Here is a 14,578-nt window from a genome sequence, read left to right on the forward strand (position 1 = left end):
GCATATAACTAAAACACCCTGTCCTGAGCGGCCCCCAGGTCACCCTGAGAATGGTCCTGGTCAGAATGCAGCCTCAGCAGAAGGCGTGAGGGCGGTGGGTGGTCACGGTTGGCAGGGGTGTGTGTGTGGCACTGGGTGAGGGCAGAAGGGAGTTCCTACACATGTCTTCTTTTTTCTCTTCTTGCTTTTCTCCAAGAATGAGTGAGGAGCACTGGGCTGCTTTCCTGGTTCTCACTCAGTGACTCATAGCCAGTGGAGCAACCATACCATGTCAGTTGAGACTTCTAAAAGCTAAGGAGAAAACAGCAGGCCTACGGAGAACAGAGGAAGGAAGGAGGTGCCCCAGAATCTGTCAGCTAGGAAGGGTGTCTAGACAATGTGAAAGCCTCCCCTCTCGCAAGAAAAATAGGGTCACCCTGTGCTAGAAGGCCAGGCAGCTGAACACTCAGCCATCAGCGTCAGCTGAGACTATTTTTAGCTACCACAGTCACTCACACGTGGAGTTTCACAGGCCAGTTTTGTAGATGAATCACGCATCTTGGGCCTCTCCACTACCAGAATGGCCACTGGCACGCAGTGGTAGCAACCACATCACCGGGCCTGGTAAATCCTCTCACAACCCAACACAGAGCTGCACATCTGAAGCTTCTCACCTGCACTCGTCACTTACTCAGCCTCACAACGGAGCCCACGAGTCTGACACTGAGGATGAGAACCAGAAGCAGAAAAGAAAGCTCTGAAAACTTTAGCTAAGCACAAGACAAGCAAAGGAATCCCAAGTTAACACCAGTGGAGCAAAGAAGCAGAAGTCAACAGGCAACAGGGACAGAGCCAGGGTTGTGAAGGCCGTGATGGCCCACATGCTTTGGAGATCCACTCAACCCCTTCTCTAAAATAACTTGTGCTAGTCTCAGTGGCTCAGGATGTGTGACCTGCATCTGCACTGTGGCCTCAATCCTGGCCAGATACCATCCCCGGGGTGTTTACTGGTCCAGGGATGAACACATGACCCAAGCCAGGCCAGTCACAGTGCTCCTAGGGACTTTTGCTTGACCTGCTGGAAAAGGTGTATTTTACTTTCCCATCATGCTCTCCACCAAAAATTGAGGACAACAGGTACCTCTCAGCATCTATTCTGTGACTGTTCATACTGAACATAAACCAGAGGAAAGACAGCCAAGAAAGGAGTATGTGTGACAAACTCCTAATACCATTGCTGGGGCCCCTCGATCTAGCCATACCTGAAACACCTATAATCGGTTATTTACTTGTGCTTGTTTAAGCCAGTTTGAGCAGGATCTTTGAATTTTGCACCCAATTTAATCCTGACTGATATGTCCATTTATAAAACTCAGACAAGGTGAACTGAAAATCAAAGATCAAGGGGAGAAGGAAGATGCACAAAGTCTCAGAAAAACTGATTCAAGCTGTGTCATCTTGGACAACTCACCTAACCTTCCTGAGCCTCAGTTTACTTACATGCCAAGTGGGAGAAATCCCAGGATCCTCCCATCCACACAGGATGTGGAGAGGGGCTTCCTAGGGAGCAAGGCAATGAGCAAAGTAGGCACCATTTATATTACACAGGACAACCACAGAGGGAAGGAACCATGCAGTGCCATCAGGGGCTCCGAGATCTTGGAAACACAAATCACCTTTTTTCCTGGCTTGTGAGATGAGGTCAGCTGCACTCTTGCTCATGACCTTTGTGACGTAGAGAGGGCAGTTGGTTTGGCTGGCAATGGTGATGGCACGGAACACAGCCTCAGCTTCCAGCTGCAAGAAAAAGTCTCCAGGAGTCAATAAAAACAGGAACCTCTCAAACTGGTGGCTCCCACCTCCACGAACTGTGAGGATGCAGTGCTGCACAGAGGTTATGGATAATTTTGGCAGGATCTGGAATTAGATAGCCTATATCCACATCTCAGATCTACCACTTCCTGTGTCACTTTACTCAGCTTCCCAGTGCCTCTGTCCCTCACTAGTAAAATAGTATAGCACAGTGTTGTCATCTGAGAGCAATGCCTGGCAGAGGGTAAGTACTTTTTCCTTAGCCTCTGTGGTTATCACAAAGGTGACATCTGAATGAAAGCCTTTGCTCCTCAATCTTCTCAGGACAAAATCTCTGGGAAGACAAAACAGCAAACCATTATGTCTAAAATAACAGCCAAGCCAGTTAGGCATCATGGTTCCTCAAATCCTTTCCTGCAGCAGTAAGTGGTCAGCAAAGGGTTAATTCTAGGAGGCATTTCTTACAAAAATAATTCCCAGGTTTCTCAACACAAACACTTCTTTTATTATTGATCTCTCCCATCTTATCCTAATGTAGAATTCATGTTTTCAAATAAGCTAACCAACCCAGTGGCATTTATTAAGTAAGAAATAAGAAGTTTTCCCATACGTTATTAACAAAGCAGGATCTGAGAGCTGATGGCCTGGTTCTGAGTCCCGATTCTGGCACTTATAAGCTAGGTGACCTCAGGTACATTACACAACCTCCCAAAGCCTCAGTTTCCTTGTCTGTGCATTGAGGATAATAGGATCTGACATGTTGGGCTGTACTGAGAATTAAATGAGTTAATCCTTGTAAAGCAGTTAGCCCATTCCTAATGGGAGAACAAGGTAAGTGCCTCTCGAGGGTTTGGTACTGACATTATTGTTGATAATATTTTCTAACCAGTTGAGGGTCTGTTACTCTCAAGGGGTCTGCTCTCAACTGGTATGAGTTAGTCTAATTCAGCACACAGCAAAGACGTTGACATTTTTCCATTCAATTGGCAACAGTTCCTTTTTTTATGGATATGACATTCTGGTTAGCCTGTGGAGCCCAAAACTTAAAAAAAAAATACCAAAAATAGCTTGCAGATGCCCAATGGTTGTATAATGCAAACCAGTCACTGCCCATAGTGGGTGTAGCTCAGCAGACAGACTCTAAGAACTTGGCTGGCTCAGCTGGCCTCCCCGGAACTGCACTTTATTCCATGTGGATGCCACCTTGGAGGCCCCTGGCCATAGATGAATGTGGACACCTTCCTGAAGCACCCAGAATTTTGTACTCTGGAGCAGCTGTCTCTGTGCCTGGGGTCCCAGCTCTCTGAACAGCATCACTTGAGATGGTGTCTGGGTGTGCTTGAATTGAAGAGGGTCTGGCTCCTCCTATGCTCACTCCTCCCCCTTCACACCCATGCTGACCACTTCAGCTCCCCCAGGACCTCTGTCCTGGTCCCTTTGATCTCATTCTTCCCAAACACTACAGGTTTCTCAGCACTTTGACAACATGACTATCTTTGGAAGGTTACATCACCCTCCAACTTCACCAAAAGGCCTTCCACGGCTGTAGAGATTTGCAGCTGAGACGCTTTTTTACTAAAAAGGAGACAGGAATAAGGAGGAGGGTGGGGTGGTAGGGCTAAGGGGAGGTTGAAAAAACAAACCAAGGAACAAAAATAGACTTTGCTCTGAAATCCCCTGGCTCCTGCTGGAAATCCATCTTGCCAGCACATCTCCACAGTGACCAGCATTTAAGAAAAGCTTCAGAAACAATGCTGATCACTCTGGTCTCTTCATGATGAGTAAACCATTTTCCAGTCCTTCACGTGTGATCAGCCAGGGGCTTAATCTCTCTGAGCTTCAGCTTCTTTACCTGTGCATCAATGGCAACCACACAGGACAGCAGTAGCGAGAACTGAGATAACGTATGCTATCAGCACATACTAGATGTATGCATTCCATAGAAGTGACCTACACCAGGTATTATTAAGGAGACAGACTTCAGGGATGCTGTATGTGACTGGAACCCTAATAACAAAATTATAAATTATTTAAATGGCAATAAAAGTATCACTAGACACAAAGGAGTTTCTGAGGTGCTGATAATCTGTTTCCTTCTTTGGGTGCTAGTTATACAAGTGTATTCGGTTTGTGAAAATTCATTGCCTCCTTAGGATAGAAACATTTTTGTCTATGTGTGTTCTATTTATCTTTTAAATAAGACTCTAAAAGAGATGGGATATGGGAATGCAGTAATTTCTGGTTATGATTCCTTCTTCTCCCTGTTGTAGGGTTTGGAATGATAGGACAGAAACAGGATTTGCTTCACTGATATGGAGGGCCTTGACTTTGCTCCAGGTGCTAGACCCAGGCTGCCCTTCCAAAGCCAATGTGCTTTCAGGTACATGGGCAGCCAATTTTCAGCCCTGTGCTCCATGCCAGCAGGTGAAGCTGCTGACATCTCGGAGACATGGAACCAGCCTCTAGTCACCTTTTTTATTTGGCTGCTAAGCACAGTCATGAATAATCATTCATTTTATATATGAGATACTTCCATACCTGGACATAATCATCACATTATACAAATTGATGAATATAATGTATATAAAAAAGTCCATTCGACCTCTTATTTATATGGCCAATATTTTGCAGGACTCAAAATGAAATAAGGGAATACGTGGAAATGTCTATGAGATTCACAATGAGATTTCCTTAAGAAAGGGATCAGAAATTTAACACTCCTGAATAGCTCTGAAGGACACTCCAACTTGTGTTATCTTTAGAGAGATTAGGGGTCAGAAATAAGCACATCTCTTACATTCCTTTCTAATTTTCTCACGGGCTCTTGAGCTAGGGTCAATCAGAAGTGGTCTTTGGAAGAAATTTTCCAATACTGCAACCTGGTACTCAGATTCTCATCGCCTTTTAACAATGTTTATTTATTTATTTTTTTTTTGAGGCGGAGTCTCGCTCTGTCGCCCGGACTGGAGTGCAGTGGCCGGATCTCAGCTCACTGCAGGCTCCGCCTCCCGGGTTTATGCCATTCTCCTGCCTCAGCCTCCCGAGTAGCTGGGACTACAGGAGCCCGCCACCTCGCCCGGCTAGTTTTTGTATTTTTAGTAGAGACGGGGTTTCACTGTGTTAGCCAGGATGGTCTCGATCTCCTGACCTTGTGATCCGCCAGTCTCGGCCTCCCAAAGTGCTGGGATTACAGGCTTGAGCCACCGCGCCCGGCCAACAATGTTTATTAATGGGTTGTGTGTGCACCTTCATCCCCTGTAACTTACCTCCTCTGGCCTGCTCAGTACATGGCCTTCTGGGCCAGTTATCCCCATTTCCAACATGCGGGTTTGCTCCTGAAATGAAAAAAGGAAATAGTTCTTCAATAAGCTCAAGTGAGATTTGGAAAAATTACACTGGCATGTTCTGATCTAAAGATCTAAAGAATAAATATGTGTATGTTGAACAGATGTATTAATGCTATATTTGGAGTTGAAGTAGATGGTAGACTCAACTAAAAGGAGGAAAAAAAACATTCAAGGGTGATTTGTTTTTGCTGAAAGAAAGAGAGTTGTCTGTTAAGACTATTTTTTGTCTATTCTGCCCATCAAGAATCATACCAGGTCACTTATTCTTCATCTCTCTGTCTCAGCTGCCTCTAAAACTATACTTGCTTATCTCATTTGTTTATTCACTCACGCTCTTTAAACCATTTCACTCAACAAAATGTACTGAGCATCTGCTTCCTGTTTGGCTCTGGGTAAGTACCTGCATTAAAGCAATGCAGCCCCTGACCTCACGGGGCTTACAATTTAGTGCTATGTTTCCCAAAGTGTGAGCCACTCATCACTTACATCAGAATCGCCTGAATTGTTTTTGTAGAAATGCAGATTTCTCGCTCATCCTAGCCTACCACATCAGAAGATGTGAGGATGAATCCTAGTAATGCATGTTTTACTAAACCACTCAGGAGTTTTGATGTTTTAAATCTATGGCTTAAATGAATGGATTCAAAATTTAACCAGACAAAATAGTGCCTCCAAACAGCATTTTCTGAGTTAGTGTCTTGGTGAAATTCTGTTTAACCAAGTTGTGGACATGGCAGAAGAAGTGCATGTCCCTTGTGGCTGATGGCTACATTCCTCAGACTTCTAGCCTCTTTCTGGAAGAAGCAGGTAGCTGGACAGTGAGCACACACACGCATGGACTGATTGGAACTGGCAGAAATCCCAAGCCACCATTCCTTCAGCGTTACTGGCATTCACTCTGAAATTATTAAGACTGGTTCCTATGAACCTCTGCACCAGCAGGCCTGGCCTAGTGACCTGGGAATACTCTGGTAATGTGTGAGACACATAGGACAGATGGTGAAAGCAACAAGCCTTGTCTCACTTTGAAAGTATGAGACATTTAAAAAGGTTAAGGATTCTTACCACCTGTTTTTTGTTTTTAGTAATAGAAATTTCTAAAAAAGGAGTAGAAAGGAAAAGGCACATACTATAAGCAACCATGAGAAGTGAAATGGTCACTATCTCCAGCTCTACAGAATACAAAGAAAGGTTAGAGGCTTGTTTTTCCAGAAAAGCACTTCCACTTTTCATTCTCACCATTTTCACTTATTGAAACTTGAACTGAATTAAATTTCTTCCAAAGTCTAGTGAGTTTCTACTCTAAATTGCCTCTAGTCACACAAGCGTTAAGGTCTCCAACTAAAGAATCTCTGTCTTAGGTGACATGTATGCTTCTGTCTTGTTTGAGTGCACCAGGATAATGCACAGGACAAGGCTAAGCTCAAGTGGTGGCTTCCAAGCACATTTAAATCACCAGGGGATTATTTTCAAAATACACTTGCCTGAACTCTGCTACTGACTTTTCCTAATTCCCGAATACCTGGAATTAGAAAAATTTGGTGATTCTAATGCACTGTTCAGGCTAGGAAGTCCTATTCTGAAGCCATGATGTCCCTATAAGTGGGAGATTAAGAATGGCAGTAAAGTCCCATCAATGCTACCTTACATGGGGATAGCAGTAAGCTTGTTGTGGCATTCATCACAGCTACAGTTACATCACAGTTCGGGTCATGACACAACTGTGGCTTGGTCCATAAGGAAAGGAACCCTGTCTTTTTCATCCTCCCTCTCCAAGGCTTGGCGCATAGTAGGCGCTCAGCGAATATTTGTTAAATGAATGGCTAAAGATGCTGTCCTCTCAGACTGTTTTGCCAGCTTGAAATTCTTGAAAATCATCCTTGTTTGTATCCAAAGGCAAAGATTTCTCTCTCATATATTCACTTTTGAATAAGTGCAGCAAGAAATTCTCAGTATAGCAGCTGCCTTCATTTAAACAATGTGATAAAAATCTTTCAGCTCAAGCTGAATTTAATAAACACACACAAGAAACTCATCCAAATGGAAAAATGCCCCTACTCTTTTCCTGACTGATCTTCCCAAGGTAGGGAAATAGTAGTGGGAGGGGAAACTAGAGAAACTTCCATGCTAAGGATTCACAAGAGGAAAGAAACTGAAAACAGAGACTTTGGGTTGAAGTCCATCTGCCTCCACAGGGGCTGGAATTAAGTGCCAGAGAGTTTGGTTTCCAGGGCAGCTGAGAGAAGGGCTGGGACCTCTGGCTGCTGCTCTGAAAACTTGGATAAAGGGAGGAGTACAGTTCTAATACCATTGGGTTGCCTCCCACAGGACCAAGGCATTTGGACTCTACAGAAAATGATTTCATTATCTCTGGGTGTGTGGTGGACGTGGGCGAAAGTGCTGTCAGGGTCCTGACTAATTAGCCTCCTTGGTCTCAGTGAGAGGAAACTTACCTCACCTCCCCCACCAGCAAGACAACATGGAGAGTCTGAAATCACAACAGATGGAGCCCTGCATGGCTGGGGTGCTGCCTGCCCACAAGCCTGCAGCTGGGCTTGGGACGCAAGGGATCCCAGATATGCCATCTCTGGGTAAAGATACCCACTGAGGTACATCCTCTTAGGGGCAAAGATTTGGTTTTCCTAGTTATTTGCTCTGATCCTTGGGCCAGTGATCTAATCCTTCTGAGCCTGGATGGTCTCATGTATAAAACAGGGAGGAAGATAGCATCTTTAAAGGGTTGGGAGAAAATCAAATGAGAATATACCAGAAAATTTACCAGTTCCTGGCACACAGTAGTCAGTGCTCACCAAATGGCACCTGCTATCAGGAAACTAATGGTCTGAGATGAGGGGAGGCCTAGACATTGTTTCCACACCCCTGCCGACCACATTTACCAAGTTCTGGACAACTTCTAAAATAAAAGCACAGCCCAAGTATTAGTGAGCAATGGAATGCATCTGTTTTGGCTCACTTCAATAGCTACTGCCTGGCACAAAGTGCTCAGGAAATACTCTTTGAGGGAATGAATAATAGTTTCTTGTTGCCAACATTATCAAATGGATGAAGAAAGCTCACTCTTTTTTTTCCTGGCTGTCTCCTCCTAGCAAAGGCCAATCTTGAGATGTTTTCTGAGATAAACAAAACCCTTCCTAAGACACATCTGTCCATCTATTCCATTAAGCAGCCCAGGAGATGGAGAGATAGCTGCTTCCTGCTTCCTTACAAATGATCAATTTGGGCGTTGGGGCCCTCACTTTCATCACTTGTTCCTCAAGTTTCTCAATATGATTTCTAGGAATCCAGTGAGACGTTTGCTCCTCATGAGAACTAAATTTGCTCCTCATGAGACCTAAATTCTCTATTACCTAAGGCTGTGAGTTCTACAGACTTGGATCCAATCTCTGGCTCCTGAGAAATGCTGCCTTATGGTCTTTCTTTATGACACAGAATGTCTTGTAGCTTTGATACATTTTCAGAAGAGAATCAGCAAATGCTCTCCCACTAAATGGTTGAATTTGAAATCTTCCTCTTCCAGGATGCCTTTTCTGATTCTCCAAGAATGGCCAGCCCTCTTTCTGTTTTAACGCATCTTCTAGTTTCATTACTTGTCTACATTCCCCTCTCTTTTATTTCCTCCACCTAGATTCTGAGGTACTTTGGAGCAGGTTCTGTCTTTAGCAAGGTACTTATGATGGTGTCGTGCACATATTGAGAGCTCAAGCAGCACGGAAGAAACGAAGAAACGAATGGGATGCAGACCCAAAGCACGCTCCAGGGAGCTGCACGGTGTTACCTGGGCAATGATATCCCCATTCTCAGCATGAACTTGAGCAATGGCCCCCAGCTCTCCCAGGCAGGTGAAGATCTCATAGAGCTGAAATAGAAATGAGTCTTTGTCACTCTTGCAAGCACTTTTAGCAACCCCACAGAAGGGCCAATTACCAGAGCCCAAGCTAAAACAAATGGGACAAAGCAGAGGAAATATGTCACTAGGGCAGAAATATAGATTACATAGGCATGACCAAAGAGGAGGGCTAGTCCAAAGAAATCCTAGGAAACTGTGACTATATAAAGAACCTACCATGTTCCCTAGGCAGGCAGAGCAAATATATAATAAAGTACTACCAACTCCTCTCCTCTGCCTCTAGCACACAATTTTAATGGAATTATTTTCCCACTGAGCTGAGAGATAGCCTCAGAATTCTTCTCAACAAATGCTCTAGAAAACCTCTACAGCCCGGCCAGAAACAAACACAAAAAACTGAAACCCTTATCTCTCAACCTGTGAAGGTAGACATACCTTCACCTCTAAGCAGGAGGCATGGGAATTCATTACTTGTATTTCCTCTGAAAACTTAGCCTCTGTCTAAAGCAAACTCATGTCATGAATTTCTTAGGGGGAGAGTCAGAGGCAAGGCAGTAGGATTATTCCAATCAGCAGAAGGCCCTCCTGGTCCTGCAGGTGAAGAGCCTCATGCTTTCACTGGGCTTATGAGGGATTTGGAGTTTGTTTGGTAGATGGAAATTTAGGCATGTTCCTCCTCTTCCGTTTAAGAAAGCTGCTGCCAGTAGAAACTCTAGCTCCCTGTCTGTCTTGCCATGGGCACCCTGCCCGTTACCTTATTTAAAATGTAGTGTGGACTGCAAAGGCTTCAAGAAGCATTCTGGCTCAGTGGTCTCCCACAGTGACCACAGTGATTCATGTTACAAGGGCCAAGATCATCAGCAACAATAGGAAACCCATCCAGATACCCCAAACCACATAGCAAATGGGTTGTTACCTCTGTGTTAGATACTTGATACAAATCCTTATAAGCCATATAAACCATGAAGGAGTTAACCCCTGCAAAAGAGGGACGAGAGGAAAAACAAGAGAAAGACAACGTTATCATGACTGTCCTCCATCCTTTGCTCCCACTTCCATTGACCATGAGACCCAGCTGCATTACCCGGGCTCCTGTCCAACATAAAGCAGATATTTATATTCTTCAAAAGCATTCTGCCCTGCCCACCCCTGCCCCATAAAATCAACAATTCCTAACAGATGTCATAGCACAATGGTCTCTTCTTCTGTGCCTCTTTCTAACCTCCCCTGTCCAGTATCCCCTATCCCAGAAGGTTAATAAACTTTGGTGTTGCTCAAGGCAGTAGTAGGTGGCATTAAGAATCACTCTAGCACACCAGTTGTGTTCATACACTGGGGACTGCACTACTGAAATCCACCACATACTAGTTCAGTGACCTTGGGATACTTAACCTCTCTGGACCTTGGTTTTCTCACCTGTTAAATGGAAAAATAACAATACCTTACTTCATAAAGTGGTTGTGAATATTAAAGGAGAGAATGCATAAAGAGCTCTTAGCACCAGGCTTGGCATATATTTGGTTTCCAATAATGGATCTCCTGGGATCAGTTCATTTTACTGTGCAGGGTGTTGATCAGAAAGGAGAACTAAGATACAGATCCTACCCTTAGGGAACTAATGGACAGGTTTTACCTTGTGCTTAAATATCTTAAGTTGTGGCCAGGCACCGTGGCTCACGCCTGTAATCGCAGCACTTTGGGAGGCCGAGGCGGGTGGATCACAAGGTCAAGAGATCGAGACCATCCTGGCTAACATGGTGAAACCCCGTCTCTATTAAAAATACAAAAAATTAGCCGGGCGTGGTGGCAGGTGCCTGTAGTCCCAGCTACTCGGGAGGCTGAGGCAGGAGAATGGCGTGAACTCAGGAGGTGGAGCTTGCAGTGAGCGGAGATCGTGCCACTGCACTCCAGCCTGGGTGACAAAGCCAGACTCCGTCTCAAAAAAAAAAAAAAATTAAATTGTAAGGTTTATATGTAAAGATCTATTTAGATCTCACCCCAAATAAACTACTAATACAGTGATTTACAGAAATAAGTGGGACTGGGGAACTGAGAATCATTTTGAGGAAAGGGGGATAATTTTGGTTTCTAACCATTAGGGCCCTCTCAGCCCACAGCGTTCTGGGCCAAAAGTGGGTTGTAATTTGAGAACTTCCCTACTCAGAGTGGTTCAACTCAGGGCAGCCTTCCCAAACACTACCCTTCCCAAAAGCCTCTACATTATCCATGGAAGATGCAGGCTCTTTGATAAAGAAGTGAGTGTTAAAGTGATTCAATTGTCTACCCCAGCTGAGATGCCCAATGTAAACGCAAATACAGAAAGAAGGAGTTAATCTCACATTCTGTGTCACCAACAATTTTGCAGGGCTTGTGGGGTAAGGAGGAGGATGGAAAGAAAATATCATCCTCTGAGGGGGTCATCCTTTCCCTGCCATCCCAGGGCGCACTCTTCCACTGGACTCCTAGCATTTGTGTCTAGACTACTCCTTTGGTAACGGTTCTTGCACCCTATGACATTTATTCTGTTGTTCTTCATGAGCCTGTTTTCTTTTGCCTTGGGTGTTCAGCAGAGGCCATTACTTACACTTCTCTAAGACTCCCAGGCCGCCTTACAATGCTGAGTACATTGTGCATATGTGTGCCTGTATGTGGTGGGGAGGGGTTTGCAATATCTGATGATCAAAAAGAAGCAGAGAATAGAGGAATCTAAGAAGACAGCAGAACCTAAATCATGTACTCACTGAGAGGACACACCCTGGCGCACACACAGAAACACATATACATATGCATGAACATGTTTTCACACCCTAAGCTCCCAGCCAGAGTACCAGCACATCCTTGCTCCTAGAAATGCCTTAGCCTTTTCTAAGGATGCCATTGTTATATGTAAGGGTTTGATCTCTACAGTAAAAATGATACAGGTTAAAAAGCCCTAATCTCATAGGTCATACTAGCCATAAAACCTTATGTAAGATCAGTTAACCTCTCCCAACCTCAGTTTCTTCCTCTGCAGAATGGGCAATATTGCATGGAGGTGAAGAGTATAGAACTTGAATACATCTACTGCTAACTAATGTTATGATCTTGGGCTGCTTATTCTAAGTCTCAGTTTCTCCATCTGCAAAGTGGGGAAAACAATCACTATCTCACGGGGATCCTGTAAGAAGTAAATAAAGTGCCTGGAACATTGTACTATCCCTACATCCAGTGCTCATGCTCAAGGCTCCAGGCTCCAAGTAAAAGACAGTGACTGAGGGGGTGGATAGTGTTGGAAGGACCGGCAAGAAGAAGCTAAGAGAGGAGGGAAGACAGCATGTCTGGGCTCACCTTTGTCCTTGATGAGGTTCTGCACTTCCTGCTTGACGCTGTCATTCCAGTGGGTTATGTCCACATGCAGGGCATAGTCACAGCAGCTCTTCCCATCAGCCCACTCTCTCCATTTCTCATAGGCCTCAGTCAGGCTGGACTCAGGCTCAGGCACCACATGGTCAACTGAATGACAGAGACCCCAGATGAGTCACTCTCAGACACAGCCTTTACTCCCCTCTGACCAGGCCTACTCCTGCTTGCTTAGCTGTGACTGCAGAATCTCTATTTCCTGAGCATGGAATTAACTTTTGAAGGAGTTCCCTGGTAGTTTCAAGAATGCTGATCACTTAAATGTCACAAAGCTATGTGATTTGGGACAAATTATTAGCTTTCCTAAACCTCAGTTTTATTTCCTTTCAGTTGGTGCCAAGTGGGGTGGGAGACAGGGTGTTACTAGTGCCTTTCTTCTGAATTTATAAGATTAAATGGGAAAAATGCACGTAACGTACTTCACCTAATGCCTGGCTCATGGTAAGGGCTTAATAAATGTTAGCCATCAATGAGGGCCTACTATGTGTCATTCTTACTAGTACTGTGGGGAGGTCACTGCTAGTGAAAAAGGTCAGACTCTCTTCCAAGAGCGAAAGTGAGGTTTAAAGCTAAGTCAGGGCACAAGACATTGAGGCTCTCTGCTATAGGACAAAGCTGGTGTCAGTTACATAAACCTGATACTGGGCCCGCAGATCTTATTTCCATGGAAACTTCTTGTCAAGAATCTGGTTTCTTTGAGGCCCAAATCTACTCTGCAACCATGGATACATTTTTTTTTTAAACAATGGCATCTATAGTTGATGAAGAAAAGGCAAGCATTACACTTTCCTAGTTCCCCTGAACGGCTGAGGCAAAGTACAAGTAAGGACAAAGTACAGCTAAGGACAACTTTCCAGAGAGCAATTCTGAAATATACATAAAAAACCTGGACATTTTTCAAACCTTAACCCAATATTTATTCCTACACCTACGAATTATTCCTAGGGAAATAAATGAGGCTGTATACAAAATTTTGGTTCCACGGATGTTTACTACTTATTTATCTAAGTGAAAAATTGGAAACCATTGAAATCGTTAACAATAGAGAAGTTAGGTTAAATACATAAATCCTTTATAAAATGGATGAGTAGGAATCCACTTTAAATGTTGGGGTAGAATAGAAATGAATGCAAAGATATCCATGACATACTATTTAGCAAAAATGAAAGGTTAAAATATAGTACATATACTGTGATCCTAGTTTTGCCAAAAAGGATTTTAAAAATGTGTACAATATATAGCCAAACTCTAACAGCGATCTGGGATTATGAGGTTTACTTTCTTTTTGCATCTCTAGGTTTCCTAATTTATTTATGAAGGACACAATTGCTTTTGCGGTTCACTCTCATCACTGGGAATCTGACTTCCCTAATGCAGATGGCCAAGCATAATACAAATCTCAAGGATGCCAAACAGGTCCAACTCCTTGCCCAGATGGCAGAAAGCCAAGCCAAGATCACTCATTCCCGTAGTCTTCTATCAAAAGCAGCCTGAGAGCACTTATTGGAAAGCAAATGCATGGAGCTACATTACTAATGTCTGGGGCAACATCAGGGCTTTCATTTGCAGGCAGCTGCTGAGAAGTCAGCAGGCTTCCACCCTTCAGCTGGAGAACTGAACCCTGAATTGCACCTTTTATGGCTTTGGTGCAATTTTTCTGGGCTTCCACACCCAACTAGCCAAAGCTGAACCCTGCTCATTCTCCTGTCTAAAGGAAGTAAAAGACAGTGGATAATTCTACTGCTCAGGCTATCCTGCACTCTCAGGGGATGTATATGGTGTTAAAATAAACAGTGCTCTCTGCCTGACCAAGTTTGGGGCCAGCACTGGGATGGGACCCAATTCATCAGGATTCCTTTGGGACAGGAAGGACTGCCCTGGAAGGCTATTGGTTCAGTAATCCAATGGCATGCAACTCCCTATATTTTTTTTTGGAATTGCAACAGAAAAAAACAAAACAAAACAAAAATTAAAAACAAGAGAAACCACTCCTACAGCTTGTCAAATTTTAAAGATATAAATTGGTCAAAATACAGCGCAGACCAGATAGCACTAAATGCGACTGGAAGTCAAAGATGCAGGTGCCTCCAGCACCAGTTGCTTTTATGACATGACCAGCATCCCAATAGAAGCTTTAAACCAAGCTCAGTGATTTTGAAAACCCCGACCAGAC

General features: G+C 44.0%; 1 protein-coding gene across 3 annotated transcripts in view; it reads right to left on the minus strand.

Annotated features, from left to right (window-relative positions):
• Positions 1-14,578, minus strand: part of DPYSL3 (dihydropyrimidinase like 3) — a 120,625-nt gene that overhangs the window by 13,735 nt on the left and 92,312 nt on the right. For all 3 annotated transcript variants that reach the window (XM_030927325.1, XM_010383378.2, XM_010383379.2), the window contains exons 4-8: positions 12,334-12,498; positions 9,923-9,984; positions 8,935-9,015; positions 5,058-5,126; positions 1,656-1,776 (exon numbers count right to left, since the gene is read on the minus strand). In XM_030927325.1, the coding sequence (XP_030783185.1) occupies positions 1,656-1,776; positions 5,058-5,126; positions 8,935-9,015; positions 9,923-9,984; positions 12,334-12,498 (498 nt within the window). The remainder of the gene's footprint in view (positions 1-1,655; positions 1,777-5,057; positions 5,127-8,934; positions 9,016-9,922; positions 9,985-12,333; positions 12,499-14,578) is intronic.

The sequence above is a fragment of the Rhinopithecus roxellana genome, chromosome 3 (genome assembly GCF_007565055.1).
Source record: "Rhinopithecus roxellana isolate Shanxi Qingling chromosome 3, ASM756505v1, whole genome shotgun sequence".
In the NCBI taxonomy this organism is placed as follows: Eukaryota; Metazoa; Chordata; class Mammalia; order Primates; family Cercopithecidae; genus Rhinopithecus; species Rhinopithecus roxellana.